The following is a 16,286-nucleotide window of genomic DNA, read 5'->3' as shown; positions in this document are numbered from 1 at the left end:
AAAAAAGTAATTACAATTTTGACATAATTGCTTATATCAGCTTTAAGGTCCCTGCACACGGAGTGCGTTTTTCGGATTTTTAGCAGCGTTTCTCCATCGGTTTTCCGAAAAACGCATCCAAGTGCAACCACCTTTAACCGTTTTTAAACCACCTTTAACCGTTTGTTTACCGGAAAATGGTGCTAGAGTGCCAGCAGACGAGGCAGATTTTACTCTGAAAAGCCTTTGAAAATGACGTGATCGGCCACAATTTCTGGGCACTCCCGACATACGCACGCACACACACACACACACACACACGGACGCACACTGACCCTGGAGTTGCTGCTGATGCGCATGAGCAGCGTGTCCAGGATGGTGTCGTTGTCGTGGCGATGGAGCAGGATGAAGCGGAGGAAGGTCTTGAGCAGAGCCGTCTCCGTCACGCTGCGGAGGAAGAGGTCCAGGTAGGCTGTGGAGGCGATCATCTCATCCACCGACGACTGGAGGAGGAGGAGGAGGAGGAGGAGGAGGAGGAGGAGGAGAGGAGAGAAATGACAGTCATACACCAGTGGTTCTCAAAGTGATGGTCCGGGGACCCCCCAGGGGTCCTTGAGGGGGTTCCAGGGGGTCCCCAGCTAAATGGATAGTTATGTTATCAACTAAAATAGACAAAAAAAACACAAAAACATTCCAGGTGACTAAAATGTGACTAAAACTACACTCAAAAGACTGTGACTTAAACAAACAAAAATCTAACTTTTGCTACAACAACAACACTGGCGTACAAACAGTTACCTTGTGCAGGGCGGGGCCCATGACGGGCACCAGGAAGCCGTTATGGAGGTAGTCCAGCAGCTGGGAGCTAACGAGGGGGTGGGCCACCTGCACCACGGCGTTGCAGAACTCCAGGGAGTTCATGAACAGCACCAGCGACGACTCGCCCATCCAGTCCTCGCGCCGCAGCGCGTGCCAGTCGTCCCCGCGCACCTCCATCTTCCTGGGCAGCGAGGAGTAGAGGGCACTGAGGCCCGTGGCCAGCACCTGGGAGAGAGAGAGAGAGAGAGAGAGAGATTTATTCAAGGCATCTATAGCCCTCAACGAAGAGCAGCTCAACAGTGGAACACTTTATTTCTGCTGGGAAGTTGCTGGGAAGTTTCCAGGGGAGAGGGAGAGGGAGAGAGAGAGAGAGAGAGTGAGTGTGAGTGTGAGTGTGAGTGTGAGTGTGAGTGTGAGTGTGTGTGTGTGTGTGTGTTAGGGCTTGACTATTCAACTAGTCGACTAGTAAATCCACTAGTCGACCTTGTTGGTACTAGTTGACTCGTTTTTGTACTAGTTGACTAGTTACCTAGTTTACTAGTCGACTAGTAAACTAGGTAACTAAAAAAAAAAAAAAAAAAAAAAACTAGGTAACTAGTCAACTAGTAAAAAGCCAGAGTGAAAGCCCTAGTGTGTGTGTGTGCGTGCATGTGTGAAATAAAGGGGGGAACTCAAGTCAGCTCAACCCTCCTTGTGTAAATAAATAACAACATAACAACTAGGCCTGGCTGTTAAGAATAGATCGATTTACCATTTTTACTCTGACTGGTGGTAATTCGATTCAACACAGCCTAGCTGGGATTGGGAAGGAAGGCCAGTATAACTTCACTGTTTTAGGAGTGATTCTTTTGAGAGAGACAGTGAGGAGACATTTTAATCGTGTGTGTGTGCCCTCATTTAATATCAATGGAGTATAAAACCTGCCAGCATTTAATCCTTTTGAGTTATGTATTGATAAGGATAGCATTTATGATGAGTTCTTTAATCCTGATTCAAATCATGTTGACCTGAAAAATGTAAATTTATCTTGTGAATATTACACTGAAGATCAGTTTAGTAAATCTGCTCAAGTAAAAGCACCAAATACATTCTCTTTTTTGCACCTAAATATTCGTAGTATACCTCAACATTATGATCAATTAACAGATTACCTATCTATCCTAAACTTCTCATTTTCAGTAATGGCCTTTTCAGAAACATGGCTTCACGATAATATTACTTGTCTCTATCCTTTGGAAAATTATAATGCTATTCATTCCTGTAGAAACACCACACCAGGTGGTGGTGTTTCCCTCTATGTTTCAGATCAGTTTAATTTCAAGGAAAAAAAGGAGCTAAACCAATATTTTGATAAGACCTTAGTGGAAGCTGTGTTTGTAGAAATTCCATCTTGCTTACCCTTTAATGGGGAAAGCATTATAATTGGGTGCATTTACAGACCACCTGAGTCAGATCTTGCCATTTTTAATGATGCCCTTTATCACACGCTTGAAATGATTTCTAAGGAGCGGAAAAGGTGTGTATTATTAGGTGACTTCAATGTAAACCTTCTCAACAGTAAACAGTCAGCTACTGTAGATTTTCTTAATGTTCTTTATTCTACCTATTTTTATCCTTCAATTCTCAGACCCTCCAGAATAACTACTACTTCAGCCACACTTATTGATAATATTTTATTAAACTTTTTGAACCTTGAAATTACTTCTGGCCTCTTGTTAAATGATATTTCAGATCATCTCCCAGTTTTCCAAATAATTCATATAAATGATAATGCACTTAGTAATAATTTGGTACAAGAGGAAATTAGTTATCGTAAATATTCCAAAAGGAATGTAGAATTCTTCATATCTTCTATAAAGTGTGTTTCATGGGATGGTGTTTTAGGGCTGCAAGATGTGAAGAAAGCTTACCAGCTGTTCTTAATGCTTTTTAATCCTGTCTTTGAAAAATGCTTCCCAATGATAACTTCTATAAAAAAGAAAAAAGCTCATAAAGCAAACCCTTGGTTCACCACAGAATTAAGAAAACATTCTCTTCTAAAAAAGAAACTATATAAAAAATCTATCCTAAGTCCCACGCCTCTTAATGTGGACACTTATAAGAAATCCAAAAATTCTTTCACTCAATCTTTAAGGAATGCAAAAAAGAAATATTTCTCAGATAAATTCATCCATGCATCTAATGACATTAAGTCCACGTGGAGTGTCATTAATCAACTGTTACAACGAAAAAAACTAAAATTAATTGTTCCAGTTGAGGTACTAGGAAATGAAGGCTCTCCTCTCAATCAGAGAGAGATAGCAAACGGTTTAAATGATTTCTTTGTCAATATTGGCCTCTCGCTGGCAGCGAACATAAATGTTTCTGATGAAATACCAGCTAGTTTGATTAAGGGTCAGTTTTCTCCACTCTGCAGTTTTCATCCCCCTAGTATTGCTGAAGTGAGAAGCATTGTCTTAAACTTAAAAGATTCTGCTGAAGGGCATGATGGGTTCAGAAGTAGTTTCATTAAAGAAATAATTGATTTTATTATTCAACCTTTAACTCATATTTTTGGTTTATCTTTACTATCTGGTGTCGTTCCGCATGAACTCAAAATAGCAAAAGTTGTGCCGCTACACAAATCAGGAGACTCAAACAATTTTAGCAATTATCGTCCTATATCAATTCTTCCCTGTTTTTCAAAGATTTTGGAAAAACTTATTTACTCCAGAATCTCAGCTCACTTACTTCAGAACAACATCCTCTATTGCCACCAATATGGATTTCGCAAGAAATACTCAACTGAACAAGCTCTGTTACAGCTTGCCAACAATATCTCTTCTGCTCTAGAAGACGAGAAATTTGCTCTTGGGGTTTTCTTGGATTTAACCAAAGCTTTCGATACTGTTAATCATAAAATTCTTGTTTCTAAACTTAATAGATATGGCCTACAGGATGTTGCTCTCAAGTGGTTTTCTAATTATCTAGAAGACAGAGAACAATACGTATGTATCAATAGTTGTATATCTGCAAAGTTGAAAATATCAGTTGGAGTGCCACAGGGCTCCATACTTGGTCCTTTATTATTTTTGATTTATATTAATGATTTAACCATGAACTGCAATAAGTTTCTTCCTATTTTATTTGCAGATGATACTAATCTCATTGCCTCACACAGGGATTTAAACACTCTCGTTAAACATGTTAATGATGAATTGTTGGATGTCTTCAAATGGTTTCAATTGAATAAGCTTACCCTCAATATAAAAAAATGCAACTTCATGATTTTTAGTAATATAAACAAAACATTTCCCAAAGAAAAACCTAGAATTTTAATCAATGGCTCTGAAATTTGCCAGGTTCGCCATACTAAATTCTTGGGTGTCATTATAGACGAACTTTTAAATTGGAAACAACATATTGATGCTGTATGTATGAAGTCTATGAAGATGCTTGGTATATTGAGAAAAATCTGCCCTTTTGTTCTTCCTTCATGTCATTTAACACTCTATTATAGCTTAATTTTCCCTCATATTAATTACTGTAATATTGTCTGGGCTGCTACATACTCATCACATCTCACTAAATTACTGATCATTCAAAAAAGGTTTCTGAGAATGATTTCACTTTCAAATCGGTATGAGCCGTCTGCCCCGCTCTTTATTAAATATTCACTATTACCCATTGACAAAGTAAACGTTTTTCAGACCTGTTTATTTATGTTTAAATTCAAAAAATGCATACAAGACATTCCGTCTTCTTTTCACAATTTCTTCCGTGTTACTTCTGACATTCACTCCTACCCCACAAGGCAAAGAGATCATTTTGAATTACCCTATTGTCGCACATCCAAACATCAATCTTTCATCAAATTTAGAGGCCCTCATCTATGGAACTCCCTAGATGATTCACTTAAATCCTCATTATCCTTGCCAATATTCAAAAAACATCTAAAGAAATTTCTTATTTTTTCCTCTCTGTAGATTACATGTTTTACTTTGATGCGTTATATTTTCTTTTGTGTGTTTGTTGTTGTATTGTTTATTTCTTATAACTCTGTCTGTGTTTTTATTTCTTTACTGCACAGCTGCCCCCCTTTGCCAATTTATGTACTGTTCTTTATGAACTTTTAATCTTTTAAACCAATGACCTCTTCCTTCAGGAAAGGATTCCATATAAGCCTTCTGGCTTCTTCCTTTCCTTGCATTGTATTTTTGTTTCTTTGATATGTTATTGTCTATTTTTTGTACCACATGCTAAATAAATAAACCTAAACCTAAAACCTAAACCTCAAATTAGAGTGTCGGTTTTGGAGTACACCGACGTCGGCACGACATTTATGAAGAAGTGATCCTTGATTCCGTTCCCAGCGTTAATAAATGTGACGGCTGAAAGCAAACTGGCACGCCCTACGAAATCAAGCCTCGCCCTCGTTTTTTGCGACATGAACACAACTGCAATACGACCAAACGACGTATGGAAACCATGGTTACATGATGGAAAAAGCCAATAAAAGAAAAGACACACTTGTGTCCTGTGTGCTCCGTGTGTCATGGTGGTTTGAAGACACAACCTTGTTGCATGGGGGGGAGGGGAGGGCAGAAGACAAGCCATGCAACAAGGTTGTGTCATGAAACCATGTGACTCCCATTGGAAATGCATTGAGGCGGCCATGACACACGGAAGACACAGGACACAAGTGTGTCTTGCGTGTGTCTTTAGGTGTGAGTGAGGCCTTAGCGTGTGCTGTATAGCTGCCCCTCACCCATCATTGCTACATCCACGTCCACATCACACGCCTCTGCTCGATAGCAAGCCTTTATGCTTCTTTCCGACCGTCTAACTGTCTGTCTGTCTGTCTGTCTGTCCCTCCCTGTCGTCATGTCTCTCCATAATGTCTCTCTTTCCATGTGTTTGACTTTGACTCTCTCTCTCTCTCTCTCTCTCTGTCGATGTACTGCACACACAAACGGCGACAGTGTTGCGTGTGTGAGCTCATCCCGGCATGACACATGATGAGAGTGACAACCCCAGCCAGTGTCCGTGTGTCCGTCCCTGGTCTATCAGCATTAATGTCTGTGTGTCCGTCCCTGGTCTATCAGCATTAATGTCTGTGTGTCCGTCCCTGGTCTATCAGCATTAATGTCTGTGTGTCCGTCTATGGTCTATCAGCATTAATGTCTGTGTGTCCGTCCCTGGTCTATCAGCATTAATGTCTGTGTGTCCGTCTATGGTCTATCAGCATTAATGTCTGTGTGTCCATCCATGGTCTATCAGCATTAATGTCTGTGTGTCCGTCTATGGTCTATCAGCATTAATGTCTGTGTGTCCATCCATGGTCTATCAGCATTAATGTCTGTGTGTCCATCCATGGTCTATCAGCATTAATGTCTGTGTGTCCGTCCATGGTCTATCAGCATTAATGTCTGTGTGTCCATCCATGGTCTATCAGCATTAATGTCTGTGTGTCCGTCCATGGTCTATCAGCATTAATGTCTGTGTGTCCGTCCATGGTCTATCAGCATTAATGTCTGTGTGTCCGTCTATGGTCTATCAGCATTAATGTCTGTGTGTCCGTCCATGGTCTATCAGCATTAATGTCTGTGTGTCCGTCTATGGTCTATCAGCATTAATGTCTGTGTGTCCGTCCATGGTCTATCAGCATTAATGTCTGTGTGTCCGTCTATGGTCTATCAGCATTAATGTCTGTGTGTCCGTCCATGGTCTATCAGCATTAATGTCTGTGTGTCCGTCTATGGTCTATCAGCATTAATGTCTGTGTGTCCGTCTATGGCAGGGTTCCCCAATAGGCGGCCCGCGGGCCATTTGCGGCCCACAGAGCGACCCCTTGTGGCCCATTTTAAGGGTCCCAGATATGCATATCAAACTGGGCATCCTTTTCAAATGGGGTCTTGCCCTGAAAATGAATTTTCAGGGCAAGTCCTCGACCTCGCGCGTGCAGACTCGGCCCCCAGCCTGGTACGCTAGTCAAAATATGGCCCTTGAGGAAAATTAATTGGGGAACCCTGGTCTATGGTCTCCACTGTGACACATTATCAGCATTATTTATAGCTGAAGGAAGACAGCAAAGCTAGGCATGTCACAATCAGTATTCAGTACATGATCGCCTGATGATGACAAACATTTGAGCCAGTCGCAATTCTTTTTTGCATATTCTTTTTTGCAATTCTTTTTTGCATAATCCACCATGTCGTTCGTTGTCCATGCTCTTTTAGCCACTTTCAGTTTGGTGCTTTGGGCATTTCTAGCACAAACAAATTCCTGTTTTGTCATTATGTCTGCTCTGGGCATTTTGTGTTTACAAAGCCCAACATGAATATAATTTGTATGAATATGTTCCAAAAGCTCAATCATTATTTGTATGACAGCTTTGCCTACAGTGCAACGTAAGCACCAGGGACTGCTGTGTTTGTTTCAGTCACCCCCAATTCCTGTTTCTTTATTTTCTGTATTTAGTTCACTGTGCTTTGTCTAAATAATGCATAAGAGAACATACCGGTAATATGCATTCAACTGCAACACTGCTTGTACTTAAAGGACACCTGTAATGAGGCTACTTTGTTGATGTTTCGGTCAAACGACCTTCCTTAGAAAGGTAGTCTATAAGGCTAGTCTATAAGGCTTTTAAAACGCCTTGATCGCGGAAACAAAAATCAAGTCATCTTGAAATTAGGAAGTTAAGAGAAAATATATCATGAATAAATACTGAAACCAGATAATCATTAAGGAAAGTTTATGCATGCACCACGCACTATGTAAACTCTTAATTTCCATTTTCCAGCCATTCAGTTTTTAAAATAACTTGGCGACCCCCCCAAAATAATTTGGCGACCCCCCCCCCCCCCCCCCCCCGATGGGGTCAGGACCCACGGGTTGAGAACCCCTGATGTAAGTCATGAAGCTTTAGGAATATACATGTGAATTAGAACGGTAGGTCCTTTTTTTTTGTTAGGTTTAGTCTGACAAAGTACTGTATAAGAATATGTTTTGTTGGAATACAGACAGAAAAGAATGAGAGGAAAAGAAACATGTCAGATATACTGTACAATGTCCAAAATACATTAACCCATTCTTCGCGGTGTTTTAAAGCATTGTTATACTTTAGCTATTGAAAAATAGCAGATCTACAAGCTCATAGCGTTCATAGCGCGGCACCGAGTGCCGCGCTATGAACTTGTCGCTCTGCTATTTTATTTTTTTTATCGTGAAAATGTGCCTCAAATCTTTGAATATGTATTATTACAGAGTGAACATTTTAACTCAGGAGGCACATTACAGTACATAATTCTTTTTGGGGTCCTTGCCATGAAATATTGAGCACCACTGATACAGAAACATACGTTTTTTCAGAAAACTGTCAGGATTTTGAAGACATTCTTTTTAATTTTGACGTCAGGACTAAATGGGTTAAGGTTGCATAGTTAAAAATGGCAACGCACACACATTGCTAAGCCGTCAGTTAAACGTTAAGAGTGCATCCCAGTGAACATATTGATCCACTGCCGTCGGCTCCAGGCAGTGTAAGACAGACAGACAGACAGACATTCAGACCATTAACGTACAGTGGCGTGCACACTGCACAGACATTTAGAGGGGCAGGTGCTCAAGTGGAAAAAAAGGGCACCTTGTGCAGCGCGTGGAACCGGCCCGGTTGCCTTAATAGTGTGAGATTTATAGATTTCGGGGCCTAAATAATATATTAGAAGCTTTTTATCAAGAATATATCAATGTCACCATGGTCCACATACTGTACAAAGTGCACTTTTTTTCCACAGGGAAAAGGGCAGGGGTGCTCTAGCACCCCCTAGTGTCTATCTGTGCACGTCACTGCCAACATACCACATATCAATTTGTCCAATCAGGTGACGCGTATAGCCTTTATGCAACAGTGAGCATTGGGCTCAAGTCTTTCATATTACAGGTTCTGCAAACTGAGCAAATATACCACGCCTTGAGGCGACATTTTTAAGACGAACCGTCAAGAGTATAAGATCAAGGTTTATTCTTCAGTGAGGGCCTGATGAGTTAGAGCAGCTTGTGTCTGAGTCTCAGCACAATGCTTTGATCTCACCTTCATTTGTACAATGAATATGGATTCATTGTACAGTCAGTGCAAGGTGAGATCAAAGCATGGTGCTGATATGCACATCTCTGACAGAAGAGAGAGAGAGAGAGTGCATCGCAAGGTATCAAAGGTGAACTGCTTCATTTTAACCCATTTAGACCTAAGTTTGATTCTACAAATCATGACAGTTTTGTATTTGGCCGTGGACCCACGTCTGAAAACATGTTGTTCCAGGGACCGCCTAGAAGTAAAGATTTTACTTAAAAACGTTCCCTCTGTATTCAAAGATGTGCACCACATTTTTACGACATTTCAAAAATAGCATATCTACAAGCTCATATAGCGCGGCACTCTAGATCTGCTATTTTTCAACAGCTAAAGTATAACATAATGCTTACAACACCAAAAGGGGTTTCCCGTCCAAAATGGGTTAAAGTGAGACGGGGAGGGAGGATAGTAACCGTGCAATATCTGTATCAATTTAACTCTCGAGTGTGAAAATGGGTCAATGTTTGCACTCGGATATAAACTGATACTCTCGATAGGACTGACAGAATTTGAGAATAGACTCGTCGTCGTAAAGTGGGACTTTGATCGAGTGTGAGTGAGACAGAGCGAGGATAACTGAAAACACAAGCGAAGAGAGAGAGAGAGAGAGAGAGAGAGAGAAAAGGAGGCCAGAGTGTTCCAGGAAATGACACAGCGAGTCTCTACGCAGGGCCCAGGTGGTGTTTTGGTCCTTGACGCCACCTCCAACCGGTCCTTCTGAGCGTTAAAGTGGGTCAGCTTGAAGCTCATAAATTATTCTATACGTGGGAAGAGGACGAGCAGAGTTGCAGAGTCTGCAGGTATGGGGGAGAGGAGAAGGACCCAGTGGCAAAACCACAACACAGAACAGAAGGGGAAACAGATTCCAAATAGAGCCCTGAGGCTGATATATCTGCCATTGTTTTGACTTTTTTTTGGGACGACATCGGTATCGACAATTATGCAACCGATGCGTTGCGAGTTTGACAGTTTTCTGAAAAACCTATGTTTCTATAATGTCAGTTAATTCTCAAACTATTTCATGTCAAGGAGTACCATAATTATCTGTATTTGGCCGCCGACCCCCATCTGAAAATATGTAGTTCCTGGGACCCCCGCAGAAGCAAAGATTTGAGTTAAAAATGTTCACTCTGAAAGAATATAAATTGAAAGATTTGCGCCACATTTTCACGATTTTTCAAAAATAGCAGACCTACAAGCTTGTAGATCTGCTATTTTTCAATAGCTAAAGCATAACAACGCTTGGAACACCAAAAGGGGTCTAGTTTTTTTTTAGATCTAGTTTTTCAAGTTGATTCGAAAATGTTGCACGTTTTGACCAACCATTTGCCCAAAACATTGCTTATCGCCCCGGTGGTCTCTCCAAAAATCGGGATCGGAACCAAAAATCTGCCATTTGTCGGGATCTGAACAAAAAGGACACAGACATGCTGATAGTGAACAAGCAGGTCCACAAAGCTAGAGAAAGGCCTCTGCCTCCGAGTTGATTTGAAAATGAGTATGTTATTCAGTAAACGAATACAGTGCCTAAATTACCGTGGCATATATTGAACCTTTCTAGTACAATTAAGATTTCAAGGTTTTCCCCTGACAATTTCACTATTTCACAAGACTCTCTTGTTGCATACAACGCCGGGCATTTTAGGCTCAATACTAGGGGAATCTTGGGAGATTATGTTAACGCCATGTGGAACTAACTCTCTCAAATTAGAGGTCTCCGAGTCTCAAATAAAATATCAACTCTTAGGGACAGACTATGTTCTTATTCGAACACAGGTATCCTGAATGAACTCGCAGAGAAATCGAGGAGAACAAGTCAGACTGGGTCTAATACTAAGATTATGCCTCAAGCACAACCACAGCTTGTTGCAGAGCATTAGCACAAAGAGTACGGTGGGAAAATATGGGGCTGTAAAAGAGAGACAGCTAGAAAGAGAGAAGTAGCTGGTTAGGAAGGCAGTTTATCAGACACAGGGCTGAATGCATGATCATCTCCTTCCCCTTTCTGTAGTCTTATCACACACCATCACAGGCACATAATGAGAGGGCAGAGTGAGATGGAGAAGTGTCGAAACCATGAGGACGATTCTACAAAATGACCAAATTTGACTGAGGGATTTTTTTGAATTTTAGTTTTTTCATGTCATATGAAAGCAGGGAATCATAGCTTCAAATTGACATATTGGTTGTTCAGATTAACCCACCAGTTTTGAAGATATGGCTTATGGAGTAATGTCTTGCAGAAAACAGCGAGTTGAGAAAACAGGCTTGAAAGGTTCACTTCTGTGTCTCTAACATTACACCTAGCTACATGTTTGGTCATTTATTTCATATTTACATTCAGCTCTGACACTTATTGCAGACATGCTCTAGTATGTGAAGAGTCTGCCTGTGCTATTAACTCATTTTGAGGGGAAAAATAGTATACGTTTTTCTCCTCTGGTGAAAAGCTGTAATTTGCGCGATGGCAGTCTCTTAGTCAAATCTGGTCACAAATGTCTTCTAAATCCTGACCGTTTTCTCGAAAAACCTCATGTTTCTATGTCAGTGGTTCTCAAACTATTTCATGTCAAGGACCCCTAGAATTGTATTTGGCCGCCGGCCCCCCATCTCAAAATATGTAGTTACAGGGACCCCCCCAAGAAGCAAAGATACAAGTTAAAAACGTTCGCTCTGAAAGAATATAAAGATTTGCGCCACATTTTTACATTTTTAATCATGACAGTTTTCAGAAAAACCCATGTTTCTATGTCAGTGGTTCTCAAACTATTTAATGTCAAGGAGGCACAGAATTATATGGATTTGACCGCCGACCCCCATCTCAAAATATGTTGTTCAGGGGGCCCCCCTAGAAGCAAAGATTTGAGTGGAGGGCCTGGGCCGTGGCTCAGTGGTCCAGGCACCTTGGCTGGTAATCCAGTCTAGCAGTGTGCCGCTCTGGCAGTGTGCCGCGGGTTCGACTCCCGATCCCGGCGACCTTTACTGCATGTCTTCCCCCCATTTCCTGTCAGCCTACTGTCTGTCCCTCCATAAAATATATAAAATAAAGGCGAAAGCCAAAAAAAAAAAAAAACCTTCACTTTGAAAGAATATATATTCATAGATTTCCACCACATTTTCACGATTTTTCAAAAATAGCAGACCTACAAGCTCGTAGATCTGCTATTTTTCAATAGCTAAAGCATAACATAACGCTTAAAACACAAAAAGGGGTTCCCGCCCCCGCCCAGAATGGACTAGACAAGACGCCATGCCACTGACCGGACAGAAGTAGGAGTTCTCGGTGATGTAGCGCGCCACCGCCCGGTGGCTGGCCGAGGTGGCCATGACGAGCAGCAGGGCGTCGCGGGCCTGCTGGCCCAGCGCCCCGTCGCGGTGGATGAAGGGCACCAGCAGGGAGAAGATGAGCAGGTTGGTGGGGCCCTGCTGGGCCGGCGCCGCGCGGAACAGCATCTCCAGCACCACCGGCTGCCGGGCCATGGACACACACACCTGGGACGGATGGGGGGGTTGGGGAGGGAGAGACAAGGAGACGAGCCGGAGGGAACCATGAGCAAGGCGCAGGGGTGGGCAACTTTGACGATGGAGAAGGCCACTATATTTCCACACTCACTCCCTATAGGGCCATATTACTGTCGTAGCAAAAATAGCCGATCTACAAGCTCGTTTTGAGCTTGTAGATCGGCTATTTTTGCTATATTTGAATTGAAATCTTGACGCGCACACAAACACTAACTGTATATATATATATGATGCTTTCGGGTGTGCCAGTACAGTACAGTACAGTACAGTACAGTACAGGATACAGTAGAGGGACCACCACACGGTAACTCTGTCATTTCTCAACCGATTCGGACACGGGGAGGCACGCCGGAACTGGCCGGGCCCATGGGTGAGTTCCTGTGGGTCTGGAACCCCCCCCCCCCCCCCCCCCCCCCCGGAACCCCCACACGGAGTTGCACCACTCACTTCACGCGGGTGTGATTTTAGTACCAACAAGGTAGACTAGTGGATTTACTAGCCGACTAGTTGAATAGTCGACTAGTTGCTTAATGCCCTACCATGAGCGACCCATGCTTTAAAATGCACGGTGGTACAATGTGAGCGTAAATTGCTTCCTGAATCTGGCCCACCGTGTCTATCTACAGCCAATCAGCGTGACTGATACCAACGCTGACCTGCGTGACCAAAGTGAAGTGATTGAATCGACTGGACACGTCAAGATTGAACGCACCTTAACCGTTTCCGTCCGTGGTTTTGATCTGATGGATATACGTACTACGCGCTTCATTTCTGACTTCAACATGCCTCTCGTTCAAAATATGAATGCTTTGGAGCTTCTAGCGAGGGGGTAAAAGCGGCCATGTCCTTACGGCACCACAGAGCTCTTTTTGAAGGCATCCCGGCACCGATTGTGTTAATGGAACATGAGGTGACTATGTGGAGAGGAGGCTACTACTACTGCTTGTGGACAGGAGGTGACACCACACACACACACACACACACGCACACACACACACAGGCCAAGATGGTGTCTCTCCGTCCGTGTGTACAAACCAGGGGGGCAGTCAGCCAGATATTTCGTGAAGCCTCATTTGAAATCGGTAGTTCATATAATGGCCTGTTGTGGCGCTGGACTGGACCCAAAAAGCCCCATAGCTCCATAGAGGCCCATGTATTTTGGCCCAACTTCACCTAGACTGTATTACCTTAATAAACATGGTCATGAATACTTTCTTCTTCCAGTCACTAGTTTAAAGTCTCATTTCTAATGTCATAATATTCTTTTTGGAAAATTATGGTCCCATTAATTAAAAAAATGACCATAAAGAAAAAAAAACATCGCGTATGTTCTGAGGGGCGTGGCTACCGTTACAGTCTATGATCGGGATTCCCCTCCCACTCGAGTCAAAATAAAAACCAACGGAGAAGAAGGGGGGAAGTCCCGCCTCGTTGTCTGGGCAGCCAATGGCCAGCTGGTCCAAAACGGAGCCAGCCAATGGCCAGCTGGTACCAAACGGATCTAGAAAGATGGCGACTTACATCAGGAATTACCATATTATTACAGGCTTCATTTTACGTTCATGTTAGACCCGGCGAACGCTTTGTCCATATTTTTTACAGTCTATGGTACAAACATTATACCTGATTGAGCAGCAGCACAAGGCTGTTCTCCACATACCTGATTGAGCAGCAGCACGAGGCTGTTCTCCACATACCTGATTGAGCAGCAGCACGAGGCTGTTCTCCATATATACCTGATTGAGCAGCAGCACGAGGCTGTTCTCCACATACCTGATTGAGCAGCAGCACGAGGCTGTTCTCCACATATACCTGATTGAGCAGCAGCACGAGGCTGTTCTCCAAATATACCTGATTGAGCAGCAGCACGAGGCTGTTCTCCATATATACCTGATTGAGCAGCAGCACGAGGCTGTTCTCCATATATACCTGATTGAGCAGCAGCACGAGGCTGTTCTCCAGCGCCGGCGGGCAGCCTCCGAGCTGCGGGTCTCCGCTGGCGCCCAGCAGCAGCAGCAGGGGCTGCAGGACGGCCGTGTGGCGCAGCAGGGGCTGCTGGGACTGGCCGATGAGCATCTCGAAGAGCTTGAGCAGCGCGCCCTGGCTGTCCGCGTCCAGGCCGCGGCGGAGGTGCCACTGGACCAGGCGCTCCAGCACGTCCTCGGACGTCACCAGCTTCAGGATGGGGCCCATGGGCGGCAGGGCGCCAGAGCCGCCGCCATCTTGGGGGCCTTCTCCGGGGCGCTCCTCCGCCAGCAGGCACAGCATCTGGTCCGTGTTGTTCCGCACGGCCGTGAGGTCGTCGCTGGAGGACGACGGCTCGCGTCGCTCCAGCACCCAGGACACCTGCCGGGAAGGGAGAGAGAGAGAGAGGACAGGTTATAATAGTTTTGGTTTTTTCATTATAGTTTAGTTTTAGTTAGTTTTGAAATTGTTTTAATCTAATTCAGTTAGTTTTAGTTCGTTTTTAGAGCGTGTTTGCTAGTTTCTATTTAGTTTTTATTTTGGTGAAAATGCTTAGTTTTAGTTTAGTTTTAGTTTTTTTCGTACTTTGGTTTATTTGTGGGTTAGGTTTAGCGTGGCTACATGCGGTACGTACAGTGCTGAAAACTGCCGTAAAACTTGTTGGAGAAATGAGGAAATGAATCTAATGAATTTAGAAGGATTATATATTATAAATATCCGAAAGGCATATACATATTGATAAAAACTAAAACTAAGGGTATTTTGTCTATAATTTCAGTTAGTTTTGAGGACACACAATACAGTTTCAGTTTAGTTATCGTTTTTATTTATTTTTTATTTATTTTTTTAGTTTCAGTTAACTAAAATGTTTTTTTAATTCTAGTTTTTGTTTTTTAGTTAGTTTTAGTTAACTATTATAACCTTGGAGAGGAGTCGAGTTGCATTCAGAGCCCCGGCGTCCAGCTAAAGCCAGTGGTTCCCAAACTTTTTCATGTCAAGTTCACCCCCCCAGATTGACACTAATTATCCCTCAGACCGACCGGTCCCCCCCCATTTGTATCCCTCGGACCGACCGGTCCCCCATTTGTAAAGGCATGCCAGAGACAAGATTTTTTTTTTTTACGGCTCTATCAGTGATTCTCAACCAGTCTGGCATTTCTATCTCTGGGACACCCAATTTATATTGTAAAATCAATGAATGTTTAACCCATTCTGACCCGAGATCAGATTCTAACGGGTCCATTTGTACACTCTCAGAGTTACAGACCCATAAGGGTCCATTTGGTTCCTAACTATCTCTAATTGAGCTATAGGTACCTCCTGGAACTCCTCTCAAGTACCCCTAGGGGGAACCACTGCGCTAAAGCATCTCAGAATCACCACGCGGAATCAAAGCTGAAACAGATTTGCTGTAGAGGCGAGAACGTATAGACCGACTCCCACGGGATCAACCTGCTCAGTCAGCTCATACTGAACACCATGGGGTGGGTCAAACTGATGCAGCAGATCTACAAAAAAATAGCAGATCTACAAGCTCATAACGCGGCACCGAGTGCCGCGTTATGAACTTGAAGGTCTGCAATTTTTGGGAAAAATCGTGAAAATGTGCCTCATTGTTGAGTGAACATTTTTGACTCAAATCTTTTCTTCTGGGTAGTTCCCTGGAACAACATATGTTCAGATGGGGCAGATGAGGCATATTGCATATAATTTCCGGGGTCCACTGAGCACCACTGATACAGAAACATAAGGTCTTTCAGAAAACTGTTGAAGATTTTTTTTTCTTTTTTTGACGTCAGGCCTAAAATGGGTTAAAAATATTGCGATGGCACTTGTTCTAGCTTGGCACTTGGCTATTTGTTGAGAGTAACCCGATATGGAGAGT

General features: G+C 43.0%; 1 protein-coding gene across 1 annotated transcript in view; it reads right to left on the bottom strand.

Annotated features, from left to right (window-relative positions):
* The window catches only part of fhip1b (FHF complex subunit HOOK interacting protein 1B), a 50,763-nt gene that overhangs the window by 12,716 nt on the left and 21,761 nt on the right, over positions 1-16,286 (bottom strand). Inside the window, exons 6-9 of the mRNA XM_083777208.1 lie at positions 14,366-14,782; positions 12,176-12,406; positions 778-1,023; positions 315-482 (exon numbers count right to left, since the gene is read on the bottom strand). Coding sequence (XP_083633334.1) covers positions 315-482; positions 778-1,023; positions 12,176-12,406; positions 14,366-14,782 — 1,062 coding nt within the window. The remainder of the gene's footprint in view (positions 1-314; positions 483-777; positions 1,024-12,175; positions 12,407-14,365; positions 14,783-16,286) is intronic.

This window comes from Protomyctophum parallelum (genome assembly GCF_964188405.1).
Source record: "Protomyctophum parallelum genome assembly, chromosome: 11".
NCBI classification, from domain to species: Eukaryota; Metazoa; Chordata; class Actinopteri; order Myctophiformes; family Myctophidae; genus Protomyctophum; species Protomyctophum parallelum.
The sequence above is the reverse complement of the archived record's forward strand: the minus strand, read 5'-3'. Positions and strand labels throughout refer to the sequence as shown.